At 41.2% G+C, this 16,450-nt stretch overlaps 1 protein-coding gene across 2 annotated transcripts in view; it reads right to left on the minus strand.

Annotated features, from left to right (window-relative positions):
* The window catches only part of NLE1 (notchless homolog 1), a 691,532-nt gene that overhangs the window by 517,846 nt on the left and 157,236 nt on the right, over positions 1-16,450 (minus strand). For both annotated transcript variants that reach the window (XM_044054321.1, XM_044054322.1), the window contains exons 4-5: positions 5,628-5,707; positions 4,303-4,379 (exon numbers count right to left, since the gene is read on the minus strand). In XM_044054321.1, the coding sequence (XP_043910256.1) occupies positions 4,303-4,379; positions 5,628-5,707 (157 nt within the window). The remainder of the gene's footprint in view (positions 1-4,302; positions 4,380-5,627; positions 5,708-16,450) is intronic.

Raw genomic sequence — 16,450 nt, forward strand, 5'->3', positions numbered from 1 at the left:
AGACAACAAACAGAAAATCTCTTCTACTTAGCCATATAGGATTTTCTGGTAGTGGGTTTCTTGGCCTCCTGCAGAACCCTAAGCACAACCTCAGAAAAGTAGTGCCTAAAAGGGTCAAAACCCTACCACCCAAAGTGTCAACTAAACAGTGAACAAGTGAGGGTGAAAGCGACCCTTTGTCTTTTTATGCGAAAATCCATCTGGTGAGGTAATTTGTGATGATTGCCCCTGGCCATCTTAGTAAACAAACAGGAGGAGGAAAAGAAGGAACCCCAATGGATTACTTATCTTTAAATGGCTTGGTAGAAACCAGCTCAGTGAACATCAATCAGGCCGATGTTCAACTATGACTTTTGGACTGGTGACAATGAAGGTCCGAGTACTGAGTGTGTGTACTTCACCTTTATGCCAAATGTCTGTGTCAGGAGCATACACCTAATGTATGATGCTGGGAGGGTGTAAAGGTTTTGGTATACTGGCCAGACACTGGACTATACTTGGCAGGAAGATCCCATATGTGATAAAGCAACAGTGATAAAGAACATCTCAAAATACTGAAAACAAAAATGTTAGAAAGTCAATATACTGAAAATGTGAATTTGCCCTTTCCCCACTGTTGTGTGATCCTGGAGTAAGTATAGATAATTAGAAGTGGGTGTGGGAGGCAGAACATCCCACCTGGGAGGGTGCAGAGGGCTTACCCCCCACATTAAACAGGTTTACGATATTTTGAGTTTTCAACATTCTGAGTTTCAATATTTTTTGATCAAATGATAGGAATCTCCATAAACAATATGCCTGACTGTTTATTAATGAGCCACTCCCCAAACTGTTTAACCCAAGTTTAGCTACAAGTTTTTCCCTGAATTTTGGTAGTCTGAAGTGGTGATACTACTACACACAAGAGGTCTTACCACTGACTCTGAGAAGTACATACCTACCAGCCCAATATGTTTAATTTGCAAAGCCATGGAATGTACAACGGACCTTATAAACTTTGATATCAAAAATATCATTCAACTTGGCCCAATTAGTTTGGCTTTGTCAAGGGAAGATCCTACCTAATAAATTTAGTTAACTTCTTACAGAGGTTGGCACAGGCTGTTGTCAGTGGTCATGCTGTTCACACAGCATATCTTGATCTGGTTAAGCAGTATGACACCATACCCCACTCCTGGAATTGTAAGTAAGCTTAACACTTTAAATATGGATCACTACGCAGCAAGATGGTCAGCAACTTGGCTAAAAAACAGGACTCACACAATGAAAGTGGCAAGTGCCTCAACAGAAAGTATGAAGGTAACCAGAGCCATTCCTCAGAGCACAGTGTTGGGACACCTCCTTTTTGGCATTTACTTTTCTGATCTCCAGACTGGAAACCAAGACCTCTAGCTAATAAGTCTGCAGACAACTGTTAACTCCCCCTCTGAAACTCTAATCCTTCAGCAAGAACTTAAATATATAAATAACTGGTGAACTGAAAATGGGTTCAGATTAAAAGCAAAAAAGTGAAGTATTGTCACTTTTGGTAAGCAACCCACCCCACTTCAAAATTAAGATTTTGTTAGGGACCTTAATCACAGGTTGATAATTCCCTCTCTTTCAATCTTAATGTGACAACAGTCAAAATCTTTCTGTTTAGCATATCCAGTGCTAATGGGATATCATCCAGATCTAGAGAGGTCATTGACCCCTTATATGTATATTGATTAAGCAATTACTGAGACTGAGTATGCCTCATTCAGAATGCACCTTTCTAGACTTATCAATCAAGCAGAAATACCCACTTAGTTGACGTGCATTGCTGGCCAACTTTATCAACTTCTTTAAAAATATCATTACCTTTCCAACTCCATATCTCACCCTGTTTTGCTGATTTAAATGATATAGCCTCAGTTGGAAGTATGCCATGTTACATATGTGAGTAAAATACCTATATCTGATAAATATGTGTATCTTCTACATCTGACATATCATCAGACCCTTTTGTACTTATAATATCAACTGGATGCAAAAATTTATAATTATACCAATTATTCTTCTAGATTCCCCAGCCTTGTCCTATGGTTTGAAATGCATCTTACATCCTTTGTTTTTGCTGGAAGGGATTATCCTATGACCTTTTTTAAGATTGACGCTACTGTCTAATGGCATTACCTGTAGATGCTTCACTTCATTAATACCAAACCCTTCCTTACTCACTTTGGAAATCTCCATATCATTATTTCCCTTTTCCGAGTTCTTATGCATCACTTTTGTCGAACTCTCTCACCTCATCATTGCCATTTTTATTTACTTAGTGGTCTTCTGATTCAGTCCTGTACAGTGAGCCCTTTTGCAGTATACCTTGCCTTCCATCTCACTTTTCATATGAACTGCTCACGAAATTTTGCCTGAGCACGTAGGACTCAGCAAATGCTCTTTTTGACATATCCAGTGGTGAAATATGTTTGCCCACTGCCAAGCTACTTGTCGCCGCATCAACGACAAGCAACCTCTGAATCAGAATAGAGATTTGGGTTCTGACCAAACACAGGCTGATATGTGCAGTAACCACAGAGACTCCACACAGTATTTTTGGACATCAGACCCCAATCTAATGACGTTTCCTAGTCACATCCACTACTAGTATTTACTTTTAAGGTTACTTCTGTTACTGTCTTATAGACCTAGGAACAATGGGCTGCTAGAAAGACACTATATGTTACCGCGGACACAGTTTCAATACTGAAGTTTTCCGAGTACAACATTACTTGAAGGCACCACCAAAGTCACTACATAACTTCTGCAGTAGATTGTGCTTGCTCATCCAACAATGATCAAACTGGCAACACAAAAATAACCTCCCATGAGGTGTTTAAAAACAGCAGTACTCATTTTCTATCAAAATCCTTCTGTATATTTTTGGTTCACTAAGTGGTTCTTTTTTCACATCAATTTACAACATAAAATCATATTTAGGAAACAGTACAGTACAGAACAGCAGTAAAACAACACTAAGCTCTAGTCTTAGAAACAAGTTATTACCTCAAAAGTGCCTCATTACAAAGGATGAGCACTAGCTGAGAGGACCATCAATTAGGCAGCCATCAGATATGGTTCAATTTTCCCCCCATTTTTTGCTGCCATGTATTCTAATACATACCCCGGCTATGCAGGGAAAGGGGGCATACAATGGCCTGTCCCTACTGGATGTCCCTCACTTTTGCAAGGGGCAATATGTCAGCAAACAGCTTCACCCATCAACTCTGAAGTGGAGGTGGTAGTTTCCCCAGTCTCCACTAGAGAAATCCTACTCTCCCTGCACTCAAGAGCATGCAACACCTCCTCACCATCCATGAGAGATGAGTGGGTCCAAGCTTCTTCACTACTCTACTTCCCTGCCTGGCTCCTCCAGTCGCAGACCTTAAAAAACTCCTGGTTGCCTGTGTCAGAGTTCAATCCATGTGCACCATGGATCAAGGTGAATAGAGCCTTTCCTGGTTGAAGAACTTCTATCTCCTCCCTCCAGAGTGGCACTGATATCCAACATATAAACCCCAGGCAAAAGCAAATCCTGGGACTGGGTTGCCACCATGGTCAGGAAGCTGTGCAAAGCATCACAGTGCAGGCAAGAAGGGTTTTCAGCATTTCTGCATTGCACAATACCTGGGTGTAAACATGCAGTGATGGCAGTATGTATACAGCAGGCTTCTGTGTTCTGAACACTGGCTCATACTCCTTGACAGCTTAGTTTGCCACCGTCTTCTCCCTTGTCTCGGTCAGTAAGAAAGGACTGCAGTATAAATCTTCACCCAAGGTAAGATTACTATTTCCTAGGTACTTAGTCCAGACAGGTCCTCTGCAAATCAAGAGGCACCACCAAACATAAAATCTAACCTATGGTGATGGACCATCCTGATTTTGACTATAAGAACAGCTACATAATGCTTCCACATTCATCATAAGCATTTCTGTATGGCAAAAGATAAACAGGTATGCATGCTTTATTAAGATCACTACACAAATCTCTCTTTCTTTCTTTCCCCAGCTTCTGTCATTTTTCAGCTTTCAGGTTATAGTCCAATAGATATCCTGCACATTTTCATCCTCTTATGCACTAAATATTCTCTTCTTTTGTACTCCTCATTCACATTGCATTTTTTAGTAACTACTGAAGAAGATACATTATTGAAATATTGGATGCAATACCACTTTCTACATATCGGCTAAAATAATTACTACAGTTTTATTACCACAATGCCTTATAGCACTGCCTGTTTTCATCTCTATAAATTTATTCAACAAGGGCACTTTACTCACCTGACCATTTTTGCATCCTGATGCAAGTTTCCTTCCATCTGGAGACCAGGCTATACTCAGAACCCAATGTTTATGACCTGAAAAAGCAGGGATATTAAGTGAATGACCATTTCCAGAAGCACAGATTCAGCAAACAAAGCAGTAAATAAGGGTCTATATTATAAGCACGAATGTTTACTTACCTGAATACCTAAACGCTGGCAAATATTCCGTGAATCGCAAATACACCGAATGCCCTAAACTGCGAAATTTGAAAAAGTCAAACCGTCATAGCTGTCCCACCCTACCGCCCATTACATACTACCTACACAAACAAAATAAACCACATACATACACTAACCCAAACCCTACTTTTAACCCTAAACTAAACCCTACTTCTAACCTTACACTAAAATCTTGCATATACCACCATGTATGCACTTAACTTAACCCCTTACCCTAACCCTAAGGTCCGTAACTATTGCACATTTACCTTAAAAAGCTATACCCAAACAAACTAAATAATCCACACACATACACTTAACAAAACCCTACTTCTAACCCTACACTAAATCTAACATACATTACCATCTATGCACTTACCTTAACTTGCACCCTAACCCTAAGGTCCGTAACTATCGCACACTTACCTTACATAGCTATACTGCAGAAGGGCCAACGATGCCGATTTGACGTTTCCGATTTTGCGCTTCTGGACGATCAATGTTTTTGCGGTTCGATGAAGACGTGTCAGTGTTTAGGTATTTGGGTAAGTAAACGTTTGTTCTTTTAATACAGACCCGTAAATACAAGAGCTACCCAAATTACTAGGAAACGGAATCGGACACAGATTTGTACTACTGACATCTAGATACTTTTAGAGGTGTTCTGTGGTACACAGTGGACTGAACAAGAAATGTTGTGGACCCTGTAACTATGGATGAAAAACAGCAGCAGAATGCATCATATCTTGCAAACAAGGGTACTGGTCTGAAAAGAAGATAAAATGCTTACTTCTCCCTTTATGAATAGCAATATATCCTTTTTCCTTATTCCGCAACACAGGGAATGACAAAGATACCCTTCACCTGCAACAAGGACAACTACCATCCACTACCCAAAAGAGGCCAGTATTCTCCAACACTACTGACTGAGAATGACCAGTATCACATCCCTCTTCTAGTTATGAGGGGACATAAACAACTCCCTTAACAGTCAATACCAAAGCTGGACTATTCTGGCAACTTCAAGTCACACACTTTACATGTGACCAAAACTATACATCGAAAACCCAAAGTTTAGCATAATCCATTTGTTATTAGTGAGGAAGCTTTTTTAACACTAACCTGTAGCTGTAAAATGTGGAGTTTCTGTGCAGAGATCCCAAAAACGAACTGTGGTATCTCCAGAACCAGTTGCCAGATATCTAAAAGAATTTGCACAATATATCGATAATGAGATGCAAATCACTTGCAGAAACAAAACACATTTTTGTTAAAATTAATTAGGTACATCGTTGCCCAAAAAATGATCAGTGCACTATACTGTTGCTCACAGGGTATGCATATCTACATGTTTCTGTATGCATAACCACACATCTGATTCTCTCTCTGTTTTTCTCTGTATGGTGGAAATTAAATATCAGTGGATAAGTCTGTTCACCATATGCAAGGAACTCTAGTGGTAAATGAACCCAGTAAACCATCCCTGACATGAATGTAACAGGCTTACAAATGCAGCCACAGCCACTCAATATTCCAAGAGTTCTACACAACTTAACCGGGTCTATATCAGTTTGAAGATTCACTTCAGTGAACCTGACTTCATCGACCCCAAACCACCGAATTTCAATTCTGTAAATGGTCACATCCATGAGGGAAAGGAAGCAGTAGGCCAACAGCACAACTTTGCTCTTTTCCCCAGTGTAGTGTGATCTTGGAGCGGATATATATATATAGTTGGGGGTGGGGGGTGCAGCCCCCCCACCTGGGTGGGTTTGACATACTGTGGTCTGTGTTCTGTTGTGGTGTTGACCAAGTGATTTATTTCCCTGATGAAATCTTTTTTCAATGTGAACGTTCGCAAAAAGTGAAGGCTGAGGTTGATGAAGTCAGGTTTGCTGAAGTGAATCTTCGATGAATTGATATAGACTCAACTTTCCCATGCACCTACAATTATCTATCAGGCCACGGTGCATCTACAATTAGCAACCAGGCTACGTTGCAACTGCATTTATTAATCACGCCACAGTTGCCAGTATTCAAGAACTGCTCCTGGCTGCTGGTATAGTAAGAAAAATACCCACTGCACCACTGTCACAAGGCAACAATGGCTGCTAAAGCAACCCAAGCAATACATACCTTCCATACAACTTTTATCCTCTGTATTACCTTACAGGCAACATCCTCTTTGCAGCCTATCTGTGACAGTCCAGTAAAAAGCATTTGGTGTCTCAAGTACCATCATGTTCCAAACAGTATATGAAAAGGCAAACCACAGTTCTGGAACTGTCCACAAAGGTTATCAAATCACAGAAGGCTGAAAAGCTATCTATGACCCAAAGACAAAAAAATTACTACATCCAATTGTAGAAGCAGTTGCTATGTATTCAAGCCTTAAAGAAATCGTACCATACAATCCAATTCAGTTATCTTGACTCTTGTGATAATGAATCTGCTATTTCCAGTGCATTAAAACATGAAACATTCCCTTCAGGAGTAACTATAAGTGAAGTTTTTCCTACTCCACCTTTATGTGAATGTTTATTCAAATAAACATTTAAAGAAAACCTAGTTCTAAAACAAACTATTAAACACTCATATCTAACAATAAAAAATAAACATTGATCCAGTGAGAGCACAGTTTGTTGAAAACCACGAAAAGCTGTTTTCCAGGGTGGCACACTTCCCCCTGCAAACCCCATGGCAGGAGACCCCACCCAACTTTTACATACTAACTCCACAGTCACAAAGCAATGGGGAAAATGCAAGGTCTCACTGTGGATTTTCAGTAAATCTTTTTCAGAGGTTTGGGACTCTCAGAAATTACCTTTTCAGAACTGTCAGTCCTTCACTTCCAAAAAAGTTTAAATTTAAAAAAAATTAAACACAAAACAACTAATTACTGGTCCTCAAAACCTCATTCACATGTACACAGCCTAAAAATAATGTACTAAAATTGTCAGTAAAGATGCAAAGTCCACTTCTGTTTCCTTCAATCTTCACATGTTTTAGAGCTTAATAGTACTATTTAAGTAGCAACACATTAAAAAAAGAACAAAATGTTTTTACCCTTGCCCTTCTATTGTGCAACAGTAAGACTAAGTGAAAAAATCAAACACTGCACAGGACCTTACAAAAGTACACCATTTTAGAAAAAGTACAGTTTTGTACCTACCATAAATGTAGATGTTCGAGGATTCCATTGCTGCAGTCCTGACTATTGGGTATAGTCCGGTCAGTACTAATCGCATGACCCGTCGTCATATCCTCAGTCTTTTCTTGCCCCAGATGTCAGAAGACCCTAAAAAGACAAGTCCCAAAAAACCTGCACCAAAAACATGTACAATATATACAACAATATATACAAAAATATAAGCATGTAAACTCACCTACACCACCCCTAACAGAGAGGGGAAGGAGAACATCTACATTTATGTAGGTACAAAACTGTACTATGTTCTTCGTCTTCCATTGCTGCAGTCCTGACTATTGGGTAGAATCCCAAAGCAGAGGTAAGGGAGGCTGGCAAATTATAAAGAAGTAGGAGCTGACAACATGCCTTGCAAAACAGCTGTGGCAAAACCAGCCCTAGACTTAGAGTAGATAGGAAGGTGATAATGCTTAGAGAAAGTATGCACTGAACTCCAAGTAGCTGCTTCCAAAATATCCTTAGTTGCCACCCCTTAGAAATGCTGTTGAAGTGGCAGTAGCCCTAGTGGAATGAGGCCTAATCCCAGCTGGAATCTCCTTGCCATGATGGGAATAACAAAATGCAATGCAAAAGCCAATCCACCTAGAAATAGTTTGTTTTGACACAGGCTTGCCCTGAGAACTCAAAGCAAAGAAACAAACAACTGCTGAGACTGCCTAAAATCCTTAGTCCTGCTTAAATAATAAATTGCCTGTGTACATCTAAAGTGTGCAAAATCTTTTCCCCTTTATTTTGAGGGTCTGCAAAAAAGGCAAATGAATAGTTTGGTTTAAAGCCACACTAGAAACCACCTTAGGCATAAAAGAAGGTTAAATGCGTAATGATACCCTATCCTTATGGAAAATCAAAAGGCTCTACTGCCATAAGGGCCTGCAACTCAGACACCCTTCTTGCAGAAGTAATAGCCAACAGAAAAGCAGTCTTCCATGACAAGTATTTCAATTCAGCAGTAGCTGCAGGCTCAAAAGGTTGTAGAGTAAGTTTTTCCAACACAAAATTGAGATCCCAAGCAGGAGTAGGAGCTCGGGGTCTTATATTCTTTGCCCTCTAAGAAACTGCTTGAACAAAGGATGCGAAAACAAAGGTGGGTCACAATCATAGTGAGCTGAAATTGCTGCAGCATGAATCTTTATGGAAGAGAAGGACAAACCTTTGTCCAATAATTCAGTAAGATATTGAAGAGCCACACTCAAATTAGGCTCAGAAATCTCCAAATTCTTTGCTGTACTCCAAAATAAAAATCTCTTCCATTTTTCTGCATACACTTTCCTTGTACTAGGTCTTCTAATCACATTTAAAACTTGTTGAGGAAGTTGAGACCTGCTGTGTTTCAACACAGAATATGCCAAGCTGTTAGATGAAGAGAGTGTAGCTTGACATTGAGCAGATGACCGTCCTTCTGAGATAACAGATGAGGAATCAGAGGTAAAGGCCATGGAGGCTTCTTTACCAGACTCCGTAGTAGAGGTACCAGTGTTGCCGAGGCCAATCTGGAGCTATCAAAATCATCCTTGGCCTGTCTTGTCTGACCTTTAACAGTACCTTTGGAAGAAGAGGTAGAGGTGGAAAGGCATACACATGAAGGTTTTTCCAACTGAAAGACAGAGCATCCACTTTCCAAGCTGTGTGATGAAACCCCTTTGTGCAATACTTTGGCAGCTGGTGGTTTAGTGGAAAAGCGAACAGATCTATGTCTGGAGTTCCCCATGACACTGTCAGTTTCTGAAATACATGAAGATCCAGTTTCCACTCGTGGGGATCCATGATTTGTCTGCTTAACACATCTGCTAAGGAGTTCTGTGCTCCTGGCAGAAACCTTGCCTGAAGAGTTAGTTGCAGGCTTGCGCAGTCTCCCATAAAATCATTGCTTGCCTGCATAGAGGATAAGAATGTGTTCCCCTTGCTTGTTGATGTACCACATGACAGTTGTGTTGTCTGTTAGAATCAACACCTGCCCTGGAAGAAGTAACTCCTTGAAAGCCATTAATGCAAACTGGACTGCTAACATCTCTTTCATGTTGATATGTAGATGCTGTAGTCTGGCAGGCCACTTGTCTTGTATCCACTTTCCATTTAGATGAGCTCCCAAGCAATGTCCGAGGCATCTGTCGTTAAGATCTGACTTGCCTCTGGCGGTCACAGAGAGTCCCTTGTTTAGGTGACATTCCTGAGCCCACCACAAGAATTCTTTTGAAGGCAAGGTATTATTTGAATGACAGTGTCTAAATCCTGGCAGTGCTGTGTCCATACATTTTGAGATACCATTGTAACTTCCTCATATGCAGTTTGGCATTGGGAAGCACCAGAATACAAGATGCCATGAACCCTAATGCTTGAAGGACTGTCCTTGCAGTCAGCACGGACTGATGAGATAGTTGATGGAAGTAAAGTGACAGACTCTTTTGTTTGTCGGGGTTAAAAAGGCCATCTGGGCTGCTGTATTCAGTCTCACACCCAGAAAGCACATGTCTTGAGAGGGTACTAGACTGGACTTTATTTCGTTCACAGAATACCCTAGGCATCTTAGCACTGCGATAACATATTCCAGGTGCTGTAGAAGAACTTCCTTTCTTGAGCCAGAATCAGGCAGTCGTCCAAGTAAGGATAGATTTGAATTCCTTGAAGCCTGAAGTAAGCTATCACTGAGCCAGAACCTTTGTGAACACTCTGGGCAGTAGATAAGCCAAAGGGCAATGCAGAGAACTGATAATGAAAATTTCCAGCTCGATACTTCCAACAACTTAGCCTTATAGGCACATGAAGGTAAGCTTCTTTGAGATCTAAAGTTACCATCCAGTGATTTTTGCCCAGCAGAGGTAAAAGCTGTTGTAACGTCAACATCTTGAACTTGGGAATGTCCAGATAAGTGTTGAGGATAGATAAATCCAAAATTGGTCTCCACGTGTTTCCCTTCTTTGGTACAAGGAACAGGCGAGAATAAAATCCTAGGCCCCTTTCTGATACAGGGACTGGCTGAATGGCCCCTATGAAGTAACTGTGAAACTTGCTTGTGAGCCTCTTTTCTTTGTGGAGGAGGAACGTCTGGCATACCTTTGAAAGGGGCATTGTATGGAAATAAAATCTGTAACCGTGGTGAATGATATCCAACACCCATTTGTCTTGAGTAATTAAATCCCAATTTTCTTTGAAAAGAGACAGTCTTCCTCCAAAGGAGCTGCCAAGCGTGAATCTGCTGGCAGCTGAAAAGACAGGTCATTGGGTCTGTTTACGAAAGGACTGACCCCTGCCCTCACCAGAAGTCTGAGCAGGTGAACTCCCTGTTCTAGGCCTGAAAGAACCTTGAGCCCTGCCTACCACGTCTAGACCTACCCCTAGACTGAGAATCATAAGCAGGATAAGTCCACCCTTTAGCAGGCCAATTTCTACTAAACTTGGCTGCACCTGCAAAATCTTTAACAGTTTGCATAGACTTAGCTTTGTCCTCCATTTTCTTTAAAACTGCTTCCACAGGAACCAAACAACACATCAGACTGTAAAGGAGCATCCAAAATCCTTGTCTTAACATGCTCAGCTAAATTCTGATCCTTCAACCAGGCATGCCTGCGAAGAACAGAACTGGTAGCAGCCACCCTCGAGGAGGCCTGTACAGCATCAAAACCACATTGCAAAGAATGCTTACCCACTTGTTCAGACACATGAACCAAATCCAGCAACTCTTTACACTCAATACCTTCCGCCAAAGCATCCACCTTAGATTTCAATTGTGAAAGGAGATAATTCTGATATTTTAGCATGTGAAACTGACAATTCAAAGCTCTCATGGCTAGAGTGGAAGAAGTATACACTTTCTTTCCCCACCTATCCAAAGCCCTTGCCTCTTTATCAGTGAACAGGATTTTTAACAACAGAAGCCTTTACACCCTTAGGGCCTTGAGAAATAGTTTCTGGGTCCGCCCTAGGACTCTTAAACAAATATTTATGAGCTTGGCACCCTATAATACCTATCAGGCTTAACGGGCGCAGGAGGCAAAGAGTCAGGGTTCAGGAAGCCTCTGCAAAAACATCTTCCACCACATTCAACACAGGAGGAATAGCTAAAGGCCTATGCTGGGGTAAAACAAGAACTCCTAAGCCTTGTCCTGGAATCAGAGTAATCCTGGCCTTCCCATTTAAAGTGCTCCCCCATGGGATCCAAAGCCTCTGAAACTGAGAAAGCCCCAGGCCGAGAAGCTGTAGGAGTGGAATCATCCACATCAGAATCAGAATAAGTAGGATACTCCTGCATATCTTCCACAGAAGATTCTGAAGCCTCTGAACACTGTTCAAAAACTATCAAACTCCGGTTCCACCCTAGGCCTCTTATCAGGGGGGGCATAGAACCCTAATCATAGTAATCAAATCTTCTGCCATTTTAAGCATATGTTTCTTAGGTACAGAACCGAAATGCTAGGAGAAGCCCCACTGAAGCTGAACTAGGCCTACCTCTCAAAGAAGTTTTGGCAACAGAAGGAGGCTCTAACTACCTTGGGAAGAGAGGGAAGAACAGTCACCTGAGAAGCCCCCTCAGCCTGGCCTACCTCCTGAGAAGGCACATCCTGTAAGAGTAGAGTTTCTGCCTGGGACTCCATGGAAACTCCTGGCAAAACCTCCGGCTCCACTGAGCCTTCTAAAGAACCGACGTCCGGGACTGCGGTTCCTCAACCCTAGGCTTCACTGTTTTATCCTTGCGCTTCTTGGAGGGCGGGGAGCATCCGGCGGCATTTTATAATCGCTTCCCAAACACTAACCTGGCACAGTCTAACCTCCTCTTAATAGTGCGTTTGTTAAACCTAGCACAAGAGCGCAACCAACAACGCCGTGCTCAGGCCCTAAACAAGGTATACACAAGGTATGATAATCCCTATGAGGTATCTGTTTCCCACAAGAAATACAGTTATTCACTTTTTCTGACATCCGTAAAATACTGAGGCAAGAAAACCAAAATGTTCTAACGGGTACTTAGCCAACTCTGTTTGGTCTGAAACTCCGGTTTGAAATATTTCAATCGCCAACCTGCACTCGCAAAACTGCTTCTGCATCGGACCATGCGGCAAAAGACTGAGGATATGGCGTCGGTCATGTACGTAGTACTACGGCATTACTGACGCCAGTCTAATGCGCCTGACCGACGTCAGCCTTATACTCTGGTATTCGGGCCGACTGGACGCGGACTATACCCAATAGTCAGGACTGCAGCAATGGAAGACGAAGAACATCAGTGTAAGATTTAAACCACAGAACACCAGAATATACTGTTGATTGCTGTCACTGGATAATGAACAGGAACTTGGCTGTGTCCCATGCTTAAAGTACAGTTGTGCAAGTTGCACTTACCTCTAACAGTAGATGTTTGAGTTCTTCACTGCTGCAGTAGCCTTTAGGCTATATGGGTTGTATTTTGCCCAAGACACAACAGCTGTCCAGCCTCCAAAAGTTCTGGCTCCATCTCATACTTCTACTCTAACTGCTAATTCATCAGCCCTGAGGAGAGAAACTCAGCAGTCAGAGTGTAAATGTTTTAGGACTTTCTTGCCTTAAAAGTTAAGTAGCAGCATACTCATCCTGAACTAAACAAACAAGAAATAATCCTAAACATGTGTTGCTATTAGCAGAGCGAAAGACCGTAATCGCGAATACAGAAAGAGCGGCACGTATTGCGCGAAATACGGAAATGCCGAACATCCGAAACAGCGAAAATGGAAATGTCGAAGTGCAACCGTTGGCCCGTCTGCGGTATAGCTCCGTAATGCAAATGTGCGATAGATAGGACTTTAGGGTTAGGATGTGGGTTAAGGTAAGTTATGTAAGATTTAGTGTAGTGTTAGAAGTAGGGTTTATTTAGCTGTATATATGTGTATTATTTATTTGTTTTAGGTGTATGTCTGTAGGGGAAGTGTGCGGTAGTTACTGACCTTAGGGTTAGGGAGGGATTAAGGACAGTACATAGATAGTTGTGTATGTGGGGTTTAGTGTAGTGTTGGAAGTAGGGTTTTGTTATATGTATGTGCATTTATTTTTTTGGGTGTATGTCTGTAGTGGACTTGTGCGGTAGTTACGGACATTAGGGTTAGGGAGGGGTTAAGGATAGTGCATAGTTAGTTGTGTTTGTGGGGTTTAGTGTAGGGTTAAAAGTAGGGTTTTGGTGATTTACTTTAAGTTAGAAGTAGGGTTTGGTTAGTGTATGTATGTGGTTTATTTATTTTGTTTGGGTAGGTAGTATGTAGCAGGTGGTGGGGTTGACAGACTATGACAGTTCGTTATTTTAATTTTTCATTGTTTAGTGCGCTCAGGATTTTTGCGGTTCGCGTTACAGGTGTCGATGTTTAGGTATTCGGTTAAAGGGTTTTTCGATTTGCTAATATAGACCCCCTAAACACCACTAGGGGGATTGTGGGGGGTACACTACTGCAGCAGCGAGGAATCTGAATATCTACTGTTATGGGCAAGTGCTACTTACACAACTGTACACACTGTTCCATGTTGATCATTCCCAGTGCTGCACTAGCCATCAGCCTATATGGGTCGATTATCAAAGCTTATTCAACCTGAGAAGCCCCTGGAGAATTGTCCTAACAAAGACAGTCCTATATTTAAACAAAATAATCCAGGATGTAATTCCTTGTACTCTTATATACAGAGGACCATACAGCTGTCTCTAGAAAGCTTCTAGAGTCCACCCATTTCCAATATGGCATCAAAGAAGACAAGGCCCTTGAAGAGTTGTGCCTTAATACTGCCAGGAAGTGGTTTATCATGGTGAGTATAACAAAAAGCAACAACCAAAGACAACCAAATGGAAATAGACTGAATGACACGGGTTGTCCTTTCTTAGTGCCAACGGAAGAAATAAATAGCAGTTTGTTTTTTCTAAAGCACTTACCTCTGTCAAGACTGCACCTGATATGCCTATGGATGTCCACAGTATGAGTAATCCTTTATCCATGGTTTTGAGGGTTAGGATAGAACACTTGGGAGACTGATGGCCTGATACAAACAAGTCTGAAACAACCTTGGGCATGAATGCAGGATTTGTTCTTACTAAAACCCTAGCCCAAAAGCAGACCAGACAGTTAACTCACCAAGAGTTTGCAACTCAGATACTCATAATGCTGATGTCAGAGAAAAGACAGCCTCCCATATAATGAAAGTTAAATATGCTTGATATACAGGTTCAGGTGGAGATGTGGTTAACTCTTCTAGCTGAAAGTTAATATCTCAGGATGGAATAACCTGTTTTACTAAGAATGCACTGAAAAACAGAAGGATCCATGGGTAGGGTACACTGAAGTAGATGAAAGATGGGCCAACAGATGGGTTCCAATAACAGAGGAAAAATAAATCAAATGTACTCACAGGAGATCAAAATAAATGAAACATGGGAGTATATTGACTCCAAATAACAGAAGGCTGGAAGAAACAGAAGAAGCTTTAACTAGTTATTCAGCTGAAATGATAAAACTGTAAAAATCAGATGATGAAATAAAGAAAATGCTGGCTGAGTATAAGACTTCTCAAGAACAGCCGTTTCAAAAAATGGTAAGAGTTAGAAGACAGAGGCATAGAGATAACCTGAGATTTTCTGCTGTACCAGGGAAACTGGAAGGAACAGAGTGTACTAATTTTATGACAACACACATAAGCAACTGGACTGGTATTCCACAGCATGATTTAAGTAAAAGGGCACATTGAGTGTATACTCCAATCCTGGCCATGAGAAAGTAGCCAAGTCCTGTATTAGTAAAGATGCAATCATACCAGCAGAAAGAGATGATCCTAACAAAATTATGTCAGAAGGAAACATTAATAAAAACTGCAGACAACAGATATGTTTGTGGAAAATAATTATTCACTGCACACCAGGCAGAGGAGAAGCAAACTTAAAACCAGCACTCAGGAAATGTCAAAAGGCAGGTGTGAGATTCAAGATGCAATATCCAGCCACCTTCTGAATATTTTCCCTGGAAGATCACAGACATTTTTGAAAGCAGAACAAGCTAAGGAGGAAATAAAAAAGTTTATCCATCAAAAAGTGAGACAGCAAATAGAAGAGGATTCTGCTTCTCATTCTTCTGACAATAAAACTAATAGACAGACTTTGCCATGAAACTTTTTCCAGTGTTCCAAAGGAAAACGCTTGAGAGACAGAAAAAAGGACAGGACTTGACTAAAAGGTTTAGGAGTACCTTGGACTTCAACCAAGGTCTGGTGTGGGAGATGGAGATGCACAGGAAGAAGACCAGCAATATTGAAATTAGTGAATAAATGTGAGACTATAAAGCATCAATCACATTTGTGAAATATTACTTTGCAGAAAAAAAGTGGCTGAGGAAGACTGGACGTTTGTCGACTTTGTTAAACAAGTGGGCGGACTGTAAAGCATTTATCCAACTTTATATCATCAACGTTTAGAAGGACCCTAAAGAGGAAAAAAGACAAAGTAACCAAGTAAAACAATTTTTGTTCTTATTAATGTTGTATCTTTCGGCTTTTCCCGGTTAGGGGTCGCCACAGCGGAACTCCGGTCTGCTAATGATTGGCAGTAGATTTTTACATACTGAGTTGCCAGCCCTAACGTACAACCTTCAACAAAGGTAAGCCCATTCACGCATGTCTCCACACAGAAGACGCTTTAGCTGAGAATCGAACAGGACAACATCTTACTGTGAGGCGACAACGCTACCGCAGCACCACCACCGCAGCTTATTAATATTGGTATAAAACATTTCATGATATACAC

This window comes from Protopterus annectens, chromosome 13.part0, assembly GCF_019279795.1.
Source record: "Protopterus annectens isolate FY-2018-M chromosome 13.part0, PAN1.0, whole genome shotgun sequence".
NCBI classification, from domain to species: domain Eukaryota; kingdom Metazoa; phylum Chordata; order Ceratodontiformes; family Protopteridae; genus Protopterus; species Protopterus annectens.